The sequence below is a fragment of the Equus przewalskii genome, chromosome 14, assembly GCF_037783145.1.
Source record: "Equus przewalskii isolate Varuska chromosome 14, EquPr2, whole genome shotgun sequence".
Classification (NCBI taxonomy): domain Eukaryota; kingdom Metazoa; phylum Chordata; class Mammalia; order Perissodactyla; family Equidae; genus Equus; species Equus przewalskii.
Genome location: NC_091844.1, coordinates 22995071 through 23018093, shown reverse-complemented (window position 1 = coordinate 23018093; position 23023 = coordinate 22995071). Strand labels below are relative to the sequence as shown.

General features: G+C 40.0%; 1 protein-coding gene across 9 annotated transcripts in view; it reads left to right on the top strand.

Moving 5' to 3' along the window:
- The window catches only part of CTNNA2 (catenin alpha 2), a 1089251-nt gene that overhangs the window by 710209 nt on the left and 356019 nt on the right, over window positions 1–23023 (top strand). For 5 of the 9 annotated variants that reach the window (XM_070573724.1, XM_070573721.1, XM_070573720.1 and 2 more), the window contains exon 8: window positions 4061–4144. The exons of the other annotated variants lie outside the window; for them this stretch is intronic. In XM_070573724.1, the coding sequence (XP_070429825.1) occupies window positions 4061–4144 (84 nt within the window). The remainder of the gene's footprint in view (window positions 1–4060; window positions 4145–23023) is intronic. 9 annotated transcript variants of the gene reach the window in all.

Sequence of the window (23023 nt, the reverse complement as noted above, 5' to 3'; positions counted from 1 at the left end):
GACAAAGGCACTAGGATACTATTTATCAGGGAGTTAACAGTGTAATCACTAGTACCACTTACTAAGCGTGTCCTGTGTGCCTGGTACTTTTCTTAAGCTTACAAGTAGTTTTAATTTAATCTTCACCCTCAAACTCTTAAGTAGGTACCATTATTATCCTCATTAAAAGAAAAAAAAGAGGAAAGTAAGGTACAGTGGGCTTGATAGCTGGTTCAAGGTCACATAGTAAATCACGGATTAGGAATTAAAATCTGAATCTGTGGATTCTAAAATATATATTCTTAACTGCTGTCCTTTGCTGCCTGTAAACATCCTTGCATGTTATACATAGTTGTGATCATTAGTGCATGCAGTTCTGTGGCCTGACTTTTTCACTAAGCATTCCTTGTTATTAAAACCATCAGCATCCTTGTTATTAAAAATTCTTCATCATCACCATGTTAGTAGCTTTGTAGTCTTACTTCTGTCATTGTGTTTTATGTTGTCTGTGTTTTCCTATTTCCTTGATGTTTTTCTTCTATTCTTTTTTCTCTGTGTATTCTGTTGTATTTCTATTATTTTCTGAAACAATTTGCAGTGAGACATCTTGATTTTATCATTACTAGTTGTTACCTTAGGATTTTTCAAAAGCCTCTTTAAACTTATATTTAAGTATCAGCGGCAGAAATTGAACAATGTTCCAGCCCTGTGGCCCCAGTATATAAGTTGAGCAGTGTGCTTCTGTATATTTTTTTTTCATCCTCTTTCTTAGTATCTGTGTACTTAACCTGAAGTTTGAACTTTTTTTTTAAAAAAATATATCATTTCTATAACAGGATGCATCTCTCTCTATCCACGTATCTATCTACAAATGTGTGTGTGTGTATGTGTGTCTTATAAGAAGTTTGCGACATTGTTAAATTTGAATGACAGTAGAGAATCCATGTGGAGGTGCCCAGGAGGTGGAAGAGAGAGGCTAGCAGCTCAGGAGTCAAGTCTAGCTTGCAGACATTCCTTTGAGAATCATTAGCACACTACCCACAGTAGAAGGCTGTGGAGATTTTCCAGGGAGTAAGAGTAAAGATAGAAGACAAGCTGACAAAGATGGGATTCGAGTGAACACCAATATTTTAGAGCACAGTGATAGTGAGTGAGAAAAAGTGGTCAGAAGAATCAGAGGAAAATTCAGAGAAAGGTGCCATGCCATTCGATGGAGCAGAGAGTTTCAGGAAGGTGGGATGCTCTGGAGAACATGCCTCTAAAGTGTTCCCTGGATCTGATGCTATAGGCCAGTGGGTACTTTAGGAAGTGCAAATCCATTGGGATAATTAGTATCGAAGACACAGGATTGTGCCTGAGGACCCAATAAAAAATGCAGTTTTCCGTCTGTGACAATCAGTAGACTGAGTTTCTAGTACTGAGTCTAGCAAATGACCTTCGGCAATACTTGATCTTTCTGAGCCTCAGTTTCCTGAGCTGTACAATTTAGGGAATAGATTATATAATGTCTAGAATGTACTCCAGTTCTAATGTTGTGTGTGCTATGATGTTGAAAGGTATTAAGTTTTCCCCAACTACACAAGACAAATCCTTCAAGGGAGAACACTAACCCTAAAGTGATTCTCAAATTATGAGCCAACTGGGTCTTAAGGGAGGTCAAATATCTGGGCTCCTAAATATTGCTGTTGATGTCATGAAAATTTTTATACTTTAATTTTAGTCATGAAAGGTTAGTAAATGGTATATTCTGTAGCCTTTTAATATCTCACCAAAAGTGTTTCTTCCCATCCATTTATAGATAAATTTAAGCAAGTCCTTGGGAGCATTGACTCAGGGGTTATTAGAACCTGAATCTGGTAGCCATCTTGAATATGCACCAACTGTGTATGACACGCAGCATATTCCTTAAACTTTATATCTTGGTTCCTTCATCTTTCCAAGGAAATTTGTTAAATAAAAATGATTATAACAGTCCAATTGGTACCACAAAGACAGTTTGCTGAAAGAGTTCAAAGCATTGACACCCATTCCTGTTTAGTGTACTCCAGTCACTGTCCCCTGTTCAGAAGCCCCTCAGCTTCCCCAGTTTGAGAAATGGAAAGCCATGCAGAGAAAGGAACATCGACTGAACCTCAACAGACTGTGCAATGAAAAACCGAGCAAGACTTTATTGGGCTCCTATAGAAACAAATTGACTCCTCCAGTTAGATTCTAAAGAATGCCAACCAAACCAAAGCTAACTTTATACAGGTGATGCACTTTCCCCTAGAGTTAGCCAAGATCTTGTGATCCAGTGGCTCTGTCTCTGTTATTGAATGATTGTTTACTTCTGGATTTTTAGGAAGCTAAGTAGAAAAGGAAATGCCACATAGCAAAACCTGCTTTGAGTTCTGCATCAAACCAGTTACCTGAGAAAGCCCACATTATCTGTAAACATTTAAGAATCATTAAAGATAATAGCTTTTTCTCTTTCTGCTTCAGAATAGCCAACATTCACAAGAAAATTGCCTTCACATTTTTAAAGCGCTATTCTATTATCAAACTTACAGATAAAATGTCAAAATTATAAATGGCTTCAATTTTCATCCTTTTAATTAATTTTCAGACAATAGAAGTTGATTTAATCCACATAATTGCTTACAATTTTCAAAATTTTGTTTATATAATAATCAAACTTTCTTAAATCAGTTCCTCTGGGTACCTACAGCGTGTAGCTTGAGCCACTATAATACTTAAAACATCCCACTGTACATTGCAGTAAATTATTTACACCTCTCTGTCTCTCAGTATTTGGGGAGCTCTTGAAGATAAGAGACTAAATCTTAATTTATTTTTTTGACCGTCTTAATATCTAGAACAGAACCTTGTACTTTGGAACTGCTCAATAAATATTTACTGGATTGCTAAACTCTGAGGAGGAGTTGGTGTCAAGAAGAGAATTTAAATACTTGCCCATTTGGCTGTATACCTAATTCTTTATGCCTTTAATTTTCTGTTTATTGGCACCCCTTTCCCTTCACTTTTTGAGGTAGGCACTGGCTAGAATCTTTGCTGTGTAATGCTTAGTTCTTTAGAAATCAAAGTTCTTGGCTCAGCCTCTTGGCTTGTCCAGCCTTTTATAGGTGCTGTAAATTTGATCACCATCAAGGGCCGTTAAACAACATACAGTGATAAAAATAGTTCCCTCTGCTGACATTCGGTGTTTTCTAAAACAGCTCGATAAATTCTGGCCTACAGAAACTCTTTCTGATTTCAGAAGTCAGAAAGTGAACTGTTGACACATATCTGGACAGATAGAAAATAAATTGCTCTGTAGTTGCTCAGAAATATGTCCTAGATGCTTTTTCTTATGACTAGTGGTTGACTTTGCCTTCACTCTATGATATTATAATAGAACTTATGCAAGCTCACGAGGTTACAAGAGGCCTTGTAGGAGGCAACTTGTTTGCAAGGTGATGATTCTGCAGGAGGCATAATAGGTAGGGTGGGTGGGAAAGGTAAGTTGGTGCCTTTGGCAGAGAAGAGAGTTACTTTTAAATTTTATTTATCAGGTTCTTGGGAAAAGGGATAGTGATACTGGTAATCACAAGGAAGCCCTGGCCTTAAAATAAGACCTGAAAGCAAGATCTGCTGATGCATTTTTCTTCTTCCATTCACTTTCTATTGCAATTGTTGCTGAATATAGATGCAAACTCCATTTTCTCAAACTAAATTTTTGCATCATCATTCACTTTATTGCCTATTACATTAAACCCAGTCAAACCCAAAAGAAGTAGAAAAATACACTAAACTGGAAATGAAGGGCCATGTATCCAGTTTCCGTCTGTGTCTACTGAGGCACATAAACTTGAGCAACTCACACAACCTTTCAGGGGTCATTGTCTCTCTTGGAAGAGAAAAAGGTTTGCACATGGTATTTAAGATCCCTTCTATCTCTAAAGTCTACTCAGACACCTCAATTAGTTTTCAAGCCCTGCTATTCCTGCTTTTCGAGCCTGGTTTCCTATTAGTTCCAGAAAGAGTGTGTATAAAGTTTTGTACCTGCATGCTATTTCTTAAACTACCTTTTGAATCCTTTTAGGTAGAATCTGGGCTCTCCAGTTCCACACTCCCTCTCATCTTGCATGTTCCTCATCTCCCTTACCTTCCAGGCCCTAGGAAGAAGGTGAGTCTGCATGCTCATCTACTTGCTGTTCTTTTGCACCAGCTTGGTTTTAATGCATATCTCCTTCCCATCTCTGAAACTTCTCAGTCCTCTCTGTTCAGCCTCTTTTCTTTGCAACTTTCCTCAACTAATGTATCTTCTTGTAAAGTTGGATTCACTAACATCTCTTTCAAGACCCTATATAAGAGTGATACGTTCTGAAAGCATCATTGTAGATTGAACTTCATAAAGGACTTCACTGATACCCAAGAGCTGTAGGACTCTAGTCCCAGCTGTACTTTTACAATAGGCTCTTAGCTGCTTTGGCTTCACTTTCATACTTCTGTGTAATGCTTAGAGATGGGGTTGAGGTTCGAAATACATCACAGAATGTACTCTCAAACATCTTCATGCGCAGGTAGAGGACATAAATGAGTGAAACAGGCCTAGGGTAAGACCATAGCAAGTGTTGAAGACTGAGGTTAATAGGAGAGGCGTTCTCTTATTTCTATTTTAAGTAATTTGCATGCCAACCCAAACATCCTTGACAGTTGGATTTAAATCCTAGGCCTCTGGTATGCAGGCCTGGACTTAGGTGGCCCCTGTGGTGTTTTTCAGTTTTAAGGTTGATCTTTGAATATCTGTTCTTCTACTCTGACTATGTCTCTGCTAGAATGGGTTATTGTATGTATGCTGCTATGTTTCTTTGTAATTTTTTCTTGAACTGCTTCATCTGTCTTGACTCTTGACTCATACATATTATAGGCGTGCATTACTCATTTTATAAGCCCTGATAACACCTGCCACATCCCTCTGCCCACATTGATTCTCAGAAAAAAGCTTGCTGAAATTTGCATCGAAGATGGCTAGAAGTTAAGAGTTGAAAATGTAGTTGAAGAGTGTAGAAAATTACGAAGGAAGGATTGGAGAAAAAGTATTTGAAACAGAGTAAGAAGCCACTGTAAGAGAGAAGCCAAGCTATGGGGCAGCTGGTACCTGGTACCTGACTCATCTGATCTGTTTACTCCACAGTAGAGCACAGATTTCCGGAGCTGAGCTAGCAATCACTTGGCTTAGTGTTTCCCAAAACGAGGAACCTAGGTGGTGTACATCTGAGCATATTTTTGCTATAATAGCTGGATATTTTAGTGTGTGTTAGAAACATTTCTGTGTGCTTTAATGTGTTAGAAAAATACTGATTTTCCATTTATAGAAGTAATGGGTTTTCTTATCAAATTTAGAAAAGCATTAATTAAACCATAGGATGGGTAGTCTATGGATTTAGGAAAAATCAAGAAGGTGTTATTCAAATAACTAGGTTTGGGGAAATCCCTTTGTTTTTCACAGGAAGAAATTGACTTGGCAAGGATCACACAGTGAGCGATTGACAGAGTCGGGTAACTCCCAGGTGCTATAGACAGATCCTGGGTACTGGGTGCTCTTCCTCTGGGTATGACTTGGGCAAATTTCATATTCCTCCTCTTACTCTCCTGTCCACGTGGAAACTGAACTTAACAAGCCCAAACTCCCAGGGTTGTCCTGAGCATGGCCAAGGATGTGAAATAGACCTGACATTGTGGGAGTTCCATAAATACATGTTGCCGTTTCCCACCTGCCAGCCTTCCTGAGTCACGGATTGGTTTTCTTTCCACTGTTCTGTGTTGGAGCACATCAATTTCTCAATCATTTCATGCTTTGCAGAATATTTAGATACATCTTACATTTGTGTTGCCCTTTCAAAACAATTTCACCCACAGTATCAATTTGAATCCTCGTGTGAACCCAGGGGATTAGGAGTAGAAAGCATTATTATCCCCATTTTCCACATGAAGAAAGCCAATGCCCCATGGTCACACAGTGATTCAATAAAGGCTGTGGCTCCTCTCTCCCAGCCAAATGCTGTTTCTTCTCTTTTTCCCTTTCCCTCTGAAAGAAAAATACAGACTGATCTAAATGAAGCCTGATTGCTGGCTTTCAGTTGTATATTTATATTTTATAATGCTGATTTCTTTCAAATTGATTTTCTGAGCCTTGTTTGTAATGAATTGTCCCAGGAGACAAATGACTAATTTGTTTCAAAAAGAAAATTTGCCCATCAAACTCTGGTGCCTTTTCTTGAGATTCAATACTTCTCCCACTACCCCCACTTACATTTTGTCTTGTCTGAATAAAATGACTCACATTTCCCCCAGGGGAAAAAATGATGCCTTTAAGAGAATGCTGTATTGGCAATCTAAGAGGTTCACCAATGTTCCAGGAAAGGGTAGATTAGTTTAGCTAAAGTACATGTGTGTATAAAGTATATACATGTGTATGTATATATTATAAGTGATATTTTATATTTATAATCCCTGTCATTGTCTTTTAGCATCCAGGACTGGGTTTAACTTATAAAGTACAAGTCCTTTTAAGACTGCACCTTGCTGTCACCCTTCCCACAAGCAGATGGAATGTTCCCAAGAGCTCTGGACTCCTATTTATGCCCATTTTTAAATACACTTGTGTCAGCAGCCATACTGCTTTATTAAATGAAGCTGTTTCAACGTGGATAGGGGATGTATTAAGTGCAGCGAGCTTTCTAATCACAGTGAGCCAGTGCAGCCCCACTATCTGTAGCTGGTTACCAGCCACTCTCCCTTTATTAATGGACTTCCTTTGCCAAGGGATGGAATGCAGCATTTTCGGAAACCCATTAAAAAGCACAGCCTATTGTTGCTGCCCTCAGCCAGACAGTGTGAATTCAGTTTTCATCCTCTGTGTCAGAGCGAATTCTTCTCAAGAATATACACTTGGGCTCTATCTAGCCAGCACCACTCCCTCTCATGCTCCGTATTTTAAGTCTTGCATCCAAGTTCATTTGCTGATGGATGTTTTAGTGGCTCCTCTAGGCTGTTTTTATCTCCCTGGAAGTTGAGACAGCTATGGCACATCTGAATATAAAATCATTAGAAACTAAGAGAACATGGCAAGAAATAGCCTCTTTCCCAGAAAGCATCTGGGGCCTGTCAAGAAATTCCTTGAACTTTGTTGCTGATAGATTTGTTACCTCATCTGCAAGAATCTCCTACTTCTAGATGGAAACCAGCTGCCTATTCAAGTATCCATTCAGCTTCCACATGGGGGAGTGACTCACTTAGGCTGTCCCTAGAAAGTGGTTATTCAGCCTCTCACTTGAATGACTTCATAAAGCAGAATCACCCAGATCCTAAGGAAGGCCAAGTCCATCGCTGGGGAGCTCAGAATGTTATAAACAGGTTTTTCTTTGTTACACAGAAACCAAAATTTTGCTGAAGCCAGACACAGGGCAAGATTCCTGCAAAGTTGTGGCTGAATGGGTATGCCACAAGTTGAACAACAATAACTGCACGAAGCAGACCTCTGAATGAATAACACCGTTGGCTGGTCTCTCCTGGGCTCTTGGTAGACAATGTCTGTCTGTCTAGAATACCCAGTTTGTTCAAGGAGGGTTCAGTTCAACAAACGTTTTATTGAGGCTTTATGTGCCAAGGATGGCCTCACTTAAATAGAACCTCTGGATATGACCCAGTATTTCCTATTAGTTAAAAATGGACCTGTTGTGTTTAAAGACAGACAGTTTGCATACTCTGGAAAGTTCTGAAGAGTCAGATATACCAGTAAGAGGACATTTTATTCATCATGGCAGCCTTTCCTGAACTCTGCTTCTCCTTCCTTCTTATGTATACTTTCTGCCTCTTCATAATTCTGAGATAGGGGGTTATAATTGAAAAAACATATAAAATATATGTGCATGTGTGTTTGTGTATATATATTAATTTGGAATCAAAATCTTACTTGTCAGACCTACCCTGTGTTGGTTCTGTTATTGTCAGCAAGCCATTTAACTAATTTTTAGCGTGAGAATAAAAATGAGACCTACCTTAGGGCATTGCCACAGCTAGCAAATTTTGAGATAGTGTACACGATGAAAGGACTTTTTACAAAATAAAAAAAACTTAGTGAATGCTAATGATTGTCTTTTTGCTCTGGGAAAAGGCAGACAGAAAAGAGGACCATTTGTCACATTCTGTGGCCTGGGTGTAGCCGCCTGATGGACGCAGTGCAGAGGGAGAAGGCTGAAAGGTAGAGCTTCAAAGAGGGGCTCAGGGAATGTGAGATGCATCGATGCCCGCTGTGAGCGAGAGCACCCAGATGCGTTATGAGAGGATCCAGTGTGAAGCCCATGCTTACACTACCCAGCAATCCAGCTTCTGGATAGCGAGTTACTGTGCACGATGCAACTCAGTCCTAAATGAATTATGCAGATCTGCTGATCTTCTCCTCTAGCATTCACTCTCCTAGGTATGTTACAGCTCTGCCTTTGGCATTCTTTCAGGGATAAGAAATAACTGAACAAGGTGGCCAGAGGTTGGTGTCCATGATTATCGAGACGTTCATAGTGAAGTCTACATCCTGGCAATCAGTGCAGTCAGTGACACTGAAACTTGCATTCTATATATTTTTTTTTGCCCCCAGAAGGCAAGACCAGAATCCCAAGAGTCAGTAATCCTAAAAACTCAACATTGTCACATACGGTTGTGGAGGTTGTATACTGCACAAGGTTAGGGTACATCATGCACACCATAGACATCAGAGATTTACATATTTATCATGACAATTTTTCTAATGTGCCTTTTCTATCAACATTGTACAATATGTTCCTAATAGATGGAAGTAAGGGAAGGTGCTATATGGACTACCTAAAAGGATAAATCTCTTTCTATAAAGGGGCCGGCCCGGTGGCGCAGCAGTTGGGTTCGCACGTTCCGCTTCTCGGCAGCCCGGGGTTCACTGGTTCGGATCCCGGGGGCGGACATGGCACTGCTTGCAGCCATGCTGTGGTAGGCATCCCACGTATAAACTGGGGGAAGATGGGCACGGATGTTAGCTCAGAGCCAGGCTTCCTCAGCAAGGAGAGGAGGACTGGCAGTAGTTAGCTGAGAGCTAATCTTCCTCAAAAAAAAAAAAAAAAAGTCTCTTTCTATAAAGAGTTTTACTGCTTTTTATTTGAGCCGTGTATGGGCTCTTCCCACCTTGGGAAGAGTGACAGTCTATCCTTCTTAGACTGAAGTAAGCAAAAGTTCTTTGTGAAAATCCTCCAAGAAGAATCTTCAGGTTATTCTGCACCAGGAAGTTAGCAGCTGTTCCTAATCTGAACAGTCAAATTCATTTGTTCACCATGTGTCCACAGAGCTCTGTTCTAAGAGAAGCAGGAGACAGGGTCCCTGGACAGACAGCTGTGCAGAACAGAATGCAGTTCAAGGCTTTATTGAGTCTGTGGACTGTGAGTGGCATGGCGTGGTTTAGAAATGGGAGGGAGATCGTGATGTTTGAACCAGAGGGCTGAAGCAGGCTTGATCAAGGAGGGGGCAGTCCCACTGGAACATCCCTGATAGACAGACCATCTCCCTGTGTCCAGACCATATCTGCCTTCAGGGGGGGACCTGAAACTCTTTCACCTGTTCTTCTACATTTTGAGGACTGCTTCAGTTGAAGCATCTCTAGGGGACGTTTTCACAGACATCACAGCCACAACTTGGAGGGAAGGCAGAGGGAATCCCAATGTTAGCTGCAACTGCAGGTGGTGGCGCAGTTGCTGACCGAGCCTAGATTCCTCCACCAGGCAAGAGGACACGTGTTAAATTTGACAAGATTGGCAGGACTTTTGGTGGAAAGGACTCTGCTCTAGCCTCCTTATGATCTAGGGGCAGTTAGTGGTACCTATTGTGAATGTTAACATCATAATTAAGTCTAGCGCTACAGAGAAGGAGGCCCCCATTGAAGGAGGAGAAATGCTTTGACTAATGTCAAGTTAGCAGCATTGTCAGTGTCAGTGCCAGAACTGGGTAGGATTCAGGGCTTCTGAAACCCTGTCTGGGCCTCTGTGTTGCTCTGGGATATACTATGGCAGTTGTAGGTACGCTTGGCTCGTGGCTATAATTAGACCCTCTCCACTCAGCCAAGAACCCTGACTCCTGGTTTTTGCGCTGTGCGGTGTCTGGACACTGGGTAGCTGCTATGAGTAGCATCATACAGATTGGACTGGTCCATTTTGGGGTGTTTTCCAACTCAGACATCATCCCTAACACTGACCCCATTAATTCTACTGCTCGCTGAATGTCAGGGTTTTGAGAAGATGCAAGCACAGCACCAGGGAGAAAGGGAGATAGAACTGCACTGAGTAACCGTGGTTTCTGACATCTGCAAAGCCAAACCTGCTGCAGGACATTTGGTCTTCCCTGGATACTTGCCCAGCCTCTGATGATATACAATGCTGGGGACATCACAGGGGCTCCTCAGCTGCCTCAAGTAGTGATTTACTCTGCACTCTTCTTCACAATGGCCTTCCATCCTGTCACTGTGACTCCCCCGTCAGCTTCCACCCCAAAAAGGGGTGCAATATGGTCCTAAATACCCAGCTCTGCCCCTTTGCCAGAGGCTCAATCCACTCATGAGATTCCCTGTGGGTCCCACAGGGTGTTCCTGAGACAGATTGAAGCACAGGGATCTTCTTTGCTATGATTTTGCCTCAGTCAAGACATATAATCTACTTTTGAGACTGTGCTTCTTTTCGGCATTGTGTGGCAGAACGAGGGATTAAGCTATGATGTAGAAGACACAGGTTTCAGGCTTCAGTCCTCAACTAAGTTACTATGTAACAAAGGACGAAGGATTTACTTCTTTTTCTTTGCTAATATTTCTCCTGGCTAAATCACAGGGCAGATAGGAGCATTAAAGGAGATCATGCCTGCGCACATGGCTTGAAAATTAAAAAGGCATGTTTTACAATTGGATCATAATATCAATAGGTGGCCAATAAGAATAATAATAATTGAGGACCAGCTCAGTGGCACAGTGGTTAAGTTCGCATGCTCCACTTCAGCAACCCGGGTTCAACGGTTTGGATCCCTAGTGCAGACCGACCCACAGCTTATCAAGCCATGCTGTGGCAGGCATCCCACATATTAAGTAAAGAAAGATGAGCACAGATGTTAGCTCAGGGCCAATCTGCCTCAACAAAAAGAGGAGGCTTGGCAGCAGATGTTAGCTCAGGGCTAATCTTCCTAAAAAAGAAAAAGGAAAAACAGAGTAGTAATAATTGCCAACTTTTGAACCCTTCCTATGTTCTAGGTACTGTGTCAAGTACTTTTCTTGCTTTACCTCTTTTTATCTTCATAACAACCCATTGAGTTTGGTACCATTATTATTCTATTATCATCTCACATTATTATGGAGACTTCCAGTAGTTAGAAATTTTCCTAGTCTTCCAATTCTGTGGCAGAGCCAGTATTTAAATCTTAGCCCACTTCTGAGCCTGCACTCTTAACCATCACACTATGCTTTTTCTCAATAATATAGCAGTTAATAATAATAATAATAGTAAACAACTACGTGAAAGATGGATGTTCTTTCGTTAATCTGACAATGAAGGAAAATTGTGGAGGGTCTGCCATCAATGTATATTTTGTAGGAATTGTTTGTGGAGCCATAAGACCCTTTCTCAAGGACTTTAATATCAAAATGTATCTCATTTACTAGTGTCTAGGGCTCAGTCTTTGCCTGGAGGATCTAGAATGCATTGGCTGACATAGTTAGGTCTTTTCCAGTCCTGTGATTCCTGGTAAGTGTTTGCACAAAACAGAGGCTACATCGGTTTCCACTGATTGAAGAAACTATACTTCTTTGGTTCTTTTGTTTGGTTTGGTTTCAGCAGGGGACTTTTCATTTTTTTTTTTTTTTTGGAAGATTAGCCCTGAGCTAACATCTGCCGCCAATCCTCCTCTTTTTGCTGAGGAAAACTGGCTCTGAGCTAACATCCGTGCCCATCTTCCTCTACTTTTTGGGGGACGCCTGTCACAGCATGGCTTGACAAGCGGTGCATAGGTCCGCACCTGAGATCTGAACTGGCGAACCCTGGGCCGCTGAAGCAGAACTTGCGAACTTAACCGCTGCACCACCGGGCCTGCCCCAGCAGGGGGCTTTTAAGTAGCAGTTGTGAAACCACTCACATAAACCAATGCAATAAGTCAAGGAAACCAAGACTCAGAGACAGGCCAGAGGTTGGAAAATTATCATCAAGTTCTCAGAGCAGGAAAGATAAGTCAAATGTGTAGGACTGCAAAGAGCAGAGCCAACCTATATCACACATTGTAATAAGCTCCCTTTTGTCCACTTAGTGGGAATCCTGAAGGTTGAGAAAGGAGTGTTAATTGATAATTGAATTAAACATTTAAAGACATATGGCCCACGTTGTGAGTTGCACTTTTTTCTGATGCCCACCATTCCTTCCAAAATATTTAAGTGACATTTGTTACCTCTCAGGCCCAGTGCAAGCGGTGGGGACCAACTGTCGAAGGGCAGACACAGTCTCTGCTGCCGTAGTGCTCACAGTCTGGTGGCCCACTCAGCACCTGGTGGCACCACCGCCGCCGTCAGATTCTGCACTGTTCTGAACATTTGCAGTGTTTGCTTTCCACACTTTGGTTGAATTGCTTGACTTTGTGTTAATTGCTCAAAGCAGGATGCAATATCTGCTTCTGGGTTCAGACATAAACACGGCTCTCGTCAGATGACACAGGCACCTATAGAGTTAGCAGAAAATTTAGATGTCCATTTACTAGCTTTATTTTTGTGTGTGTGCTGCAAAGTGTCAGTTCAGGTTTTGCTGGTCAAACATGCCTTGTAATGGGCTTTGGTAATTTAACTCCTAGGAATGGCTTGCTTACAGAACCCCATAAAAGTTTATTGACTTCTGCTTGCTGGCTTAGGTTGTCGGTTAGAATGTACCTCAGAAATTAGCTTCACCCAGTTTAATGACTTCATTACAGGGCAGTTTGCGTGCTCTCAAGCACTTCCTAATATATTTTTTAACACCAGTTTGTAGCTATCGTGAGCTATTTCCGTATAGTAGGAGAGGCAGGTTGGCTCATTTAAATGGCCAAGATAAAAAAAAAGCCACTGAAATGGGTTTTCCCTCTAGCATCCAGGTGGTTGGGGACCTTTGCTAGTAATATGGTCAGAGGTAATCATTTGAATATTCCACCAGCCAACTCCAGGGCTGTAAAGAGATTGCTGCCTTAGCCGTTGCTTTTTCTGAGAGTGAATAAATAGTGATTGCTCAAAGCTATTTGAAAATAATATTTATGGTTTACATAAAACCAAAGGCAATAGATGTTGATGAATATTTATAGCTATTTATTAGTATGTATCTATCTTCAAATGAACTCTGTCTCCGTATGCCTAAATAGGGTGTTTTAGGGAGTCTCTTAACCCTTTTGTGGCTCCCTAAGACATGTTATTACACTAAATAACTAACGAATGAACTGTGTATAATATGGTGGCATCTACTAAGCTAACTACTTACTATTCTGTTAGTGCATTTGCATCTTTAACTTCTTAAAAGTTGATTTTAAAATGACTAATAATTTTTCTTTTAATTATAAGGAAATGATAATTTTGAAATATATATATGAATGTATATATATGAATAGGTACCAAAATATTAAAGTACTTCTCTCCAGGTGGTAGGACATGAATGAATTAATGTTTTTTAAAATATTTTTTTCTTGTTTTAGGATATATGTATATATAGAGAGAGAGAGCAAGAGAAAGAACAAGAGAGATCATATTGCTCAATACATATTTCCACTTATTTTACACTAAGTATATAGTAAATTTTTAAATATTTTCTGTTTTTTAGTCTTCCTGATTATAAATTTTATTGGCTGCAGAGTATTCTGTTCTATAAATTAACCACTAACCAGGTTCCCATTGTTAGGATATGGATAGTTTCCAGGCTTTCATGATTGTAGCAGTGCTTGTGTATGTACAACTTTGCATGTATGTTTTTCTGTACAAGTTTTGCAGTATTTCCTAATGCGAATTTCTTACAAATGGTATTGCTGAGTAGAAGTGTGCTTGTCTCTGCTGCTTCTCATTCCAGTCCTGACTTTCTCTGAGGTGTTCCTAGATGGTTGTGCTGTGCGAGGTTGTTGAGACCTGCGATGTGGTCCTTCAGACCTCTCTCTTTCTTCTCTTCTGCCATCCGCGCATCCTCGTCTCACGGTCCATTGCCTAGGGGCTTCTTTATGCTTTGGGGGGGAGGCCTCTGGAGGGTTTAACCAGGTAGAGTTAACAACGTCTTAATCAGCCAGATAGAAATATCAGTGTCATCCCTGCTTATCTTGTTGGCTAGTTTATATGTTATCAGCATTTCCTTAGCTCCAGCCTCCAAAAGATTCTTAAGAACTAAAAATCAGGACACTCTACAAAATTTTTAAATCCTAAGAAAAAGACTGCCTATTCTGTCTACAACAACAATATTGAAGAAAATTAAAAATAAGAATCATAATAATCACTAACAAATTCCAGTGTGCCAGACTTGCATTATCTAATCTGACCCTTGAAAAAGGAATTTTCTTAGGAACTAATTTCAGAATACTCTTTTGATTTGGCATGGGGAGGGGGCAGGTACATAATTACTTAATTGGTTTCTTGGTCCCATTGGATGTCCATGTTGATTTTCACTGGTTTTCTATTTCACTTTATGGGATGGGCGTGGTGGCAGGAAGAATTATAAATCTATAAATCCACAAAATGTTAGATATTGTTTTGTCAGAACAATTTTTTGCTTGAGAAAACTGAGAACTGGAACTGTCAGGAGAGTTTCATGTGGCAAATTTCATGTTAAGAATTGAGCCTAAAGTTCAATCTTCAAAATACTGTCCACTAGTCACATGAGACTAAATTTAAATTAAACAAAATTTAACTTTCAGCTTCTTAGTCACTCTAGTCACATCATAAGTGTTTGATAACCACATGTGGCTAATGGCTACCAAATTGCTGCAGAAATGTTATAGAACATTCCTATTATTGCAGAAAACTCTACTGGACAGCTCTACTTTTTAACCTGCTATCTAATACTGGTTCCACAGTTGCACTGTACACTCTATTGAATAATTTTTCACAGCCACAGAATGCCTTCCAGAGAAACCCCACTTAGTGTAACTACATGTGCAGACTTTTTAAAAGCAACACATTATTGCATTCCAAAACCTTACCTAGGTTTATTAAAGCATATTGTAATGTCGCTGTATTTAAATTAGCCACACTGGATGCACAATTACCACCTTAGGTCTTTTAATATACATGTCCCTTAATTTTGCATTTTTCTTAAACATATCAATTTGCACTTAACCATAAATAATGGAGTGCTTAGCTCATACATATCAATGAGAATCCCCTTTGGAAGTGAAAGATTGCTTGCTTAATACCAAAGAGTATTTTGGAGAACATCAAATCCCTTGACAGATGCGTGTTGCCACAAGGATTTATTTTCTCCTGCTTGTAGCTAAAATAGCATCAGTTGCATTTTGCTATTTAACGATATTGGAGGAGAAAGGTACAGCAAAATGATTTACAAGTAGTAATTGCATTTCCTCTCTTACCTATTTCCATAAATGAGTCTAAAAATTTAATCTGGATTTGGATATCAGGCCCAACAGCATCAATATTTGTATCTTCACCAATCACCCAAGAAGGTATTTGCCTCTGTTCCAGGTAAAAAATGTATCAGAAGTTGTGTTTTATGCCCTGACATTCACATCTTTCTCCATTTGAATTTGACTTTACCCATTGGCAAAAGAAACATTTGTCTAGAAGTTGTGGTTTCAGTGACTTAAATGCCCACCAATGTCCTCCTCATTATTGGTTGATGCCTGGAATTCCACCGTTAAAAGTTCCATTTCTTTAACTTTCCTTTCTATGAAATGAAAATATCTCTGGGGTAGGGTAATATTATTAATAGGAGATGGCATTTCAGCTAGGACTTGAAAGGTATGTATTGATTTTCCAAGTGGAAATTGGGAAGGGAGGGGAGAGGTATGATAAGAGCACTGCATATGAAAGAAGAACGTGCAAAGACAGTGATATATTTGGGGAACAGTGATTTTTTTTTTCACATGGAACTCAAGGTATGTAACAGCTTTGAAAATGAAGTTAAAGAAATAACCAAAAGCCAGATTAAGAAGGCCCCTGATGGTGTTTATAAAGCTTTTGGACTTTATAAATGGGAAGGGCGTAGGAATAGTTTTTGGCGGAGGAGCACCATGAAAGCTTTGTACTTGTGGAAGGTTTTAGCAGCAACAATATGAAGGATAGATTGGAGAGTGGTACTTGAAGAAGGGATCCCAGTTGGCAGTTTCTTGGTAAAATCAAAACAAGGGATTTCAAAGGTCAGAACGAAGATGGTGGCAGTGGCATTGGGAATGAAAAAGTGCACAGAGATTCAGGAGACATTTAGAAATTATCCAGCCTTCCCTTCTTCACCCATTTCAATATAAATGATTCAGACCCCAGTCCTTGAGACCTTTCCCAAACTTGAGAGGTGACATAAAGCACCTCTTCTCTACCTATTGCACTTACATTTACTGCTGCTTCCACCTCCCTTATTTAGCCCAGTCATCGCATAGTATTCTGTGTTGTTACCTAACTTTTCTCCTGCGTGTGCCTAATCTCCTCAGCTAATATATATGCATCTAGAAGTTGGAGACCTTGGTAAATTTCCTTTATCATCCTTTATGGACACAAATAACAACTGAGATGAGAGGAGTCTAAGATGGTGTTTCCCAAATCTGACAAATCACCGGGAGCTTTGGAGAAGTAAAAACTCCTTGGTCCCAGCTATGGAGCTTCAGATGAAGTAGTTCTAGGATGAGATCCAGATATTTGTATTTTTTACTTTGAGCTGATTCCAATGGCCAGCAGTTGTGTTAAACTATGAGCAGGATTTTTAATTCTGATTTTGATCTTGTCTGACTCTGTTTTCTTAATCAAGGCACATAACTTTTGAGGTCTCAAATTTCCCCATTGAGAAATTACAGTATGGAAGTAGGCAATGTCTGAGATCACATCAGACAGAATTTGCCTAGATGATGTTACTTCCTGTGTCATAACTAGCGGCTCACGCTGAGATTGAGTCTGTATTATTTTTTCTTGAATGTATTGCCTTGTGATTCCTCATGGTAATGTTCCCTGTTGCTCTCCCTGAAGGGGTCCTCTTGCCTGGGATTCTCCCTGTGAAGGGGATGGGTGGACACACAATCAGAGAGAGCTAATGGCTGTTGCCATCGCCCACACACAAGCGTGGTCGATAGTCCTATGTGGAGCACCAGATGGTGGTAGGTGGCTAAGGGTGTGTGGGGGGCTCTCTTCAGAAGCCTGTGGGCCAGCGTCAGCTGTGCCCCTGCCTCTTGCCAGCTTTTCGCCTACAGAGCCTCCTTGGTTCCTGAGCCACACCTCAGGTGTGCTGCAAGCTGAATGATTCATTACACAATTTTGCTGTGCCCTCTTCTTTGATGAGGAGCTAGCAGGAATTTTCCTATGCTGGCCTGACAGCCAGCTCTTTCTCACTTAACCACTATGGATAAAGAGTAATTGATGCCCAGTATTAAAAAAAAATCATTTTATCTGTTTTACCTTCCTGATACTACTTCATGGGAAGAAGTTGCTTGTGGAGCTGTCAGTGCTGAACTGGACTGCAAAATGACCCAAGGGATGAGTCACTTATCCAGAATGAGAGACCCAGAGGCCAAACCTCCCCATCAGTGCCCAGGTCCTACCACCTGCTCCCAGCAAGAGCAGGTGTCTTCCTAATTCCCTCTGGATGTCCTGCCTCCTGAGCAGCAGCTCTCACCTAGGATTCTGCAAGAGTAGGCATCTCTTAGTAGGCCTCCAGAGTACGTGAGCAATTAATTTCTCTCTTACCAATGTGGAATGGTATTTTTATGTACCATCTCTAGGAGAATTGAAGAAGTCACTCAAGTCACTTTATGTATTCTGAGGATCAAGGAGGAATTGGGCTGAGAAAGAATAATGTCTGGCTCCCCAGTGCCCTGAGGGACACCACCTTAGGACATTATTCCCTGAGGGCTCTGGTCATGCTTTCATTCACACTCCTGGACTGCTTCTCCTGGTGGTACCCTCTCCCTTCTTCCTTCTCCACTCTCCCCACATTCTCACTCCCCCCAACATTTTCCCACAAGTTCTCAGGGGATATACAGTACAGGAAGGGGGAGACCTTTAATAAATATGTTAAACTCTATGAACAGTATTCACAGAATAAAGTAGACATAGCAGGGTGGGGAGTAGAAATAGAGATGAAAACTAAAAGAAAGGACTGAGAAAGAGTTGAGAATAAGACTGGCTTAGGCTGATGGAGAGCAAAATTTTGGACCCAGTACATGACACACTTCCTAACCAATAGCCTAATTGGGTTTTGCCCGGCCACACTGTCATACTGGAGGCGCTGCTGTGATCTGAAGCTGTAATATTGGGGCAAACAGATACTGCCCCTGTCCTCGTGGAGCTTGCAGTCTAGGAGGGAAGCAGATGGAATCAAATTGTCACTCAAATGCATATTACAAATGACAGTATGTACTAGGAAGGAGAGTACTAGCTGCTTTGACAAGATAAAGCAGGGGCACCTGGGCTAGTCTCAGGAACCTGGAAAAGCTTTCCTGAGGAAAATACATTTGAAGAGAGACTTTAAGGATGAGTGAACATGAACTAGGCGATAAGGGCCAGGGGGAGAGTTGAAGTGTTCCCAGCAGAGTAAACAGGAGGCTAAGTGGATTTTTCAGTGAGAGCCTAAGAGAAGGTGAAGGGAGGGCAAGATTGCTTGATCCTGTGTTTCCTTTTGTGACCAGAAGGAATTTACTGAAGGGACTGCCTTAATACCTCTCATCAAACCCAGGTAAATGTGGAATTGAGTTTATGCTTTGAAGTGGCTGCAGTCTGCTCTGGAAAACAGGCAGTAGGCCCGAGTCTGTGCAGAAACTGTAAGCTCACAGAGCCCAGCTCTTGCTTTTCTGGAAAATTCTACCACAATGAAAGTTGGAGTGGGAGCTGCTGCCCTGGAGACTGTGCCCTTGCCAGGCACAGTTTTACTCATAGCCCTGGACCCCAAATACGAGCACAGACTGGCACAATTTTAAAGCAAAATTACAACCCGAGAATGGAAAGCAGGTGGACAGGCATAAAATGCTATCAAGTCTAAAGAGAGCTCTGCTTCCTTTTGTAGTGTAGTTAAATTTGCAAACGTGTTCTACATCTGTTTTTACTTCATTTGATGACCACACACCATCTCCATTTTATAGACGACAAAACTGTGTTACAGAAAAGTTAAATGACTTCCTGAAGTTCACAGACCATATTGTTTCGAATTTCGCTCATTGATTCTCCTTCAGGAGTAACCCTCTAATTAGGATCCAAATCTTCCATTTAGAGAAAAAAATGAGCAAGAAAATTGAAATCAGAAGATCTAGAAAGACAAATCTAAGACAAGATTTGGTCTAATTTCTTACATGCAGTCTACCGTCTCAATGCCTATATAATGAAAATTTATAGTCTCAAGAATAATCCCACACTGCCTTGTAAATCATTGAAGAAAGATTTAATTTAGTTCAGTCCCATTAAGTGTATTTTATTGTACTCTGAATCATTGCTATGGGATACATATGACAACTCTTAGTAGACTAGAATATCACAATAAAAAGAAAAATGCATTTTTCAGCTTTTTTATATAAACTGGTGACCACTGTAGTCCAATGCCAGAAACTGATAAACACACCCAGAAGCAGTCCAAATGTTGGGAATGCTGGAGGCTCCTGGACTAGCCCTCAACCTTTTCCTGAAAATTACGACTTTTCTAGAACATCTTTAAAGAAAGTGCACACAAATGAGAAATCTATGTATTTCCAAGCAGCAGAGAGAGAAATAGCTGTCTCCTAAAGACAGCAAACAAGTTTTCATGACTATTACACACAATAAAGTCTTCACAGATTGTATTATCTCGTTTGCTTTTAGAACTTGAATTTTTGTCTTAAAAAAAACCCCTGAATTTTAATTTCATCGCTGCTCCTACAATTTAGACATTCCTTGAGAAAGCGTCAAGTGTTGTTCTGTACCATTCAGACAAAACAATAAAATGGTGTGTTTCCATCTACCCCCAGCAGATTTAACTATGAAATTTCTACTTTTTTCAATATCAGAAGTACGTTTATTTATAAAAACCATACAATCTGAATATTAAATGGTCTTTCTAATTTAAAATTTGAAATTTAAAAATTAAAAAAAAAAATTTAAAAAATTCTGAGCACTCTTTCCTATCAGATAATATGGCACATATTGGTAGTTTTTCCATCCATTCTTGTTAAATAGTTTATTATAATTAAGGTTTTTTTCAAAACTGAATTACAGTGTTCTCCATAAATTATTTTTATATCAACTTGAAATCAAAACTCCCTTAGAATTTTCTTAGAGTGCGAAGAGCTTCATCTGTGTCAAACTTTCCAGCAACCAAGGTACCTTTGACCAACTTAGAAAGAGTCCTCACCTAAGAAATCAGAGGTTGTAAACAAGAGGCTATACCCAGGGCCATAAACCAGGGCTTGTAAAACTGAATGTGAGCAGATCAAATCCAGTGTGTTTATTGGGCTAATATAATTTTTATTTAAATGTGAAGATGAATTCCTTCAGATAGGGAAATTATTATCCTTTTTACTACAGGCTCCAGCATTCCCTATTGTTCACTTTGCCCCTTTCACTCATTTATGTTTCCTTCTTAGCCCTATGGGCACCTGAGTTTGTGATTCCTCCTACTTTTCTTTTCTTTTTTTTTTTTTTAAGTCTGAACTGTACCACACCCTCCAGTTGTTTTTGTTTTTTAAATTTTTTTCTAACATTCTATAACTTAAAAACACCCTAGGAAAATAGGAAAGTGAAGACTTAGAGAGTTCTTCCAGTACTACAAGGCTTTCCTTGCCATTGGTAGAATGCAGAGTTTAACCATTTCTGTGACTCTAGCAAGGAACTGATCGCTGTATGTATAATAGACCTATGCATATGACCTACAGCATCTGAAATAACTGTCCCAAACCCAAATCATAGTCCTCCTTTAGTGAAGAAAATATTTTGGAAAGAATTCAGTAAAAGTTTAGGTGATGTCTTCATAGAGCCCTTGATGGTTTGCTCCAACTTATAAGACAGTCTCCTTAAATCACTGTCCCTGAGTCTGGTAAGAATTGGCATACCAGAGGTAGTAGTACTGTAATTTTCTGGGGTAATATACTTTTAAACTCAGAAGTTGCCAATCTTAGAAACTGGACATAGCCTACCCCATAAACAGATCTGAGGCTTCAGAGGGGAGCTTCTTTAAGAAAATATAATTTACAAAAAATTGAACAAACAGCTGAAGTATGGAGGGGATATTTGCATGATAGGTTAATTCTGCTTATCAAAGGATTTAATAATCAAATGCTAGCCACCCCAGTATATTTAGATGACTGTTTATGAGACTCTAGCAATTTGAGAAGTGGAGTGAGTGGGTAAGTGGAGGGGAAAGACATACACTTGGAAGCTACTGCCAAGAAAATTTATCTTGGAAAATATAAAGTCCCCTCCCCCAACAAAACACAAAATTGTATTTACATGCAATTTCTCAATCCCAGTCTATCCTGTGATGTGAGGTGCCCCTCAAGTAGACATGGACTACTTTGCTATCAGTGGAATGACAGAAGTTTTCAATATGATGGCAAGGCATAAATGTAGGGAAATGTGTTTATATCTAACAGCAAGAAAGGGAGCCTGTCTCTGTTCCCCCTTTGCTCACGTAAGATTGAGAAATATGTTTGTAGGGTATTCAGTGATGATGAAAGCCTCTGGGTGTGTGCATATGTTTACACTGAGATTGGGAAGTGTCTCCAGTTAGTTAAATTCAGTAATATAATGTAGTGATGAGAAGAAGGGGCTTCCAATATTATGAGACATAGGGCTAGTTTATCCTCAAAGTGTCACTTTCCTTTTTTAATAAAATGGAGATATGAGGAATAACTACCTCACAGTGTTGTATTGAGTGGTAAATAACACAGGTGTATATAATAAACACTAAACTAATGTCTGGGAGAAAATCCTGTATAAGAATCAGATTAAAACAAAACACGGTAAAGCCTTGGGGGGTCTCACTTGGCATCAGACCTGTAAGATCTGTAAGACATCTATAAAATCTATGAGAGAGTCTTCTCATGAATGTTCTCTGACTTTCAGATGGAAGACTACCTTCTTTAGACTGGATCCTACTATAATATGAATCGCAGAGGAGCACTGGGGAAAAGACTTTTTGAAATAGCGCTAGTTACGTCTTATCAGCAAGTAGGGTATTGATGTATAATTACTTATCATTACCACAATACATCATTTTAAAAAGTATTTCCCAACTGCTTCTTTTCTCCTTATAAATGCATTATTCATATCTATATAAATAACAGTTCGCTGAATTCATTTAAAGAAATTCATTGATTCTAGTAAATTATTAGACACATGTAATTGTCACTCAGGCAATAATCTTGAAACGCCCCACTCAAGATTTCTGGAAACTAACGCTGGGGATGAAGGATGAACAAAAATACCATTCCATCTGCTAGCCAAACTGACTGCACCAAATAATTTGGAACTTAATTACAGAGTTGGCTACATTTTCAAAATGTGATTTCCAAAGGCTGAAAGTTTTATTTAAATCTCTCCATGTTCATTTCCTCCAAGGACCATCAGTGGTGGTTGCAAATTGCAGTTTTAAAACCACTGGGTGCTAATGTCCCAAGAGTTGGGAGTAGAACCAGGGTAAAGAGGAAAAATAGAAAAAACTGTGTTCTTCTTCTCCCCCCTTTTCTATGCTCCTTCTTCAGTCCTAGACTAGCTGTGAACAGCTCCACGTATTTTCACTTAGAAATAGACTATAAGATAAAATACAGGACACCCAGTCAAATTTCAATTTCAGGCAAGTAACAGTTATTTTTTTAGTATAAGTATGTCCCATGCAATGCTTGA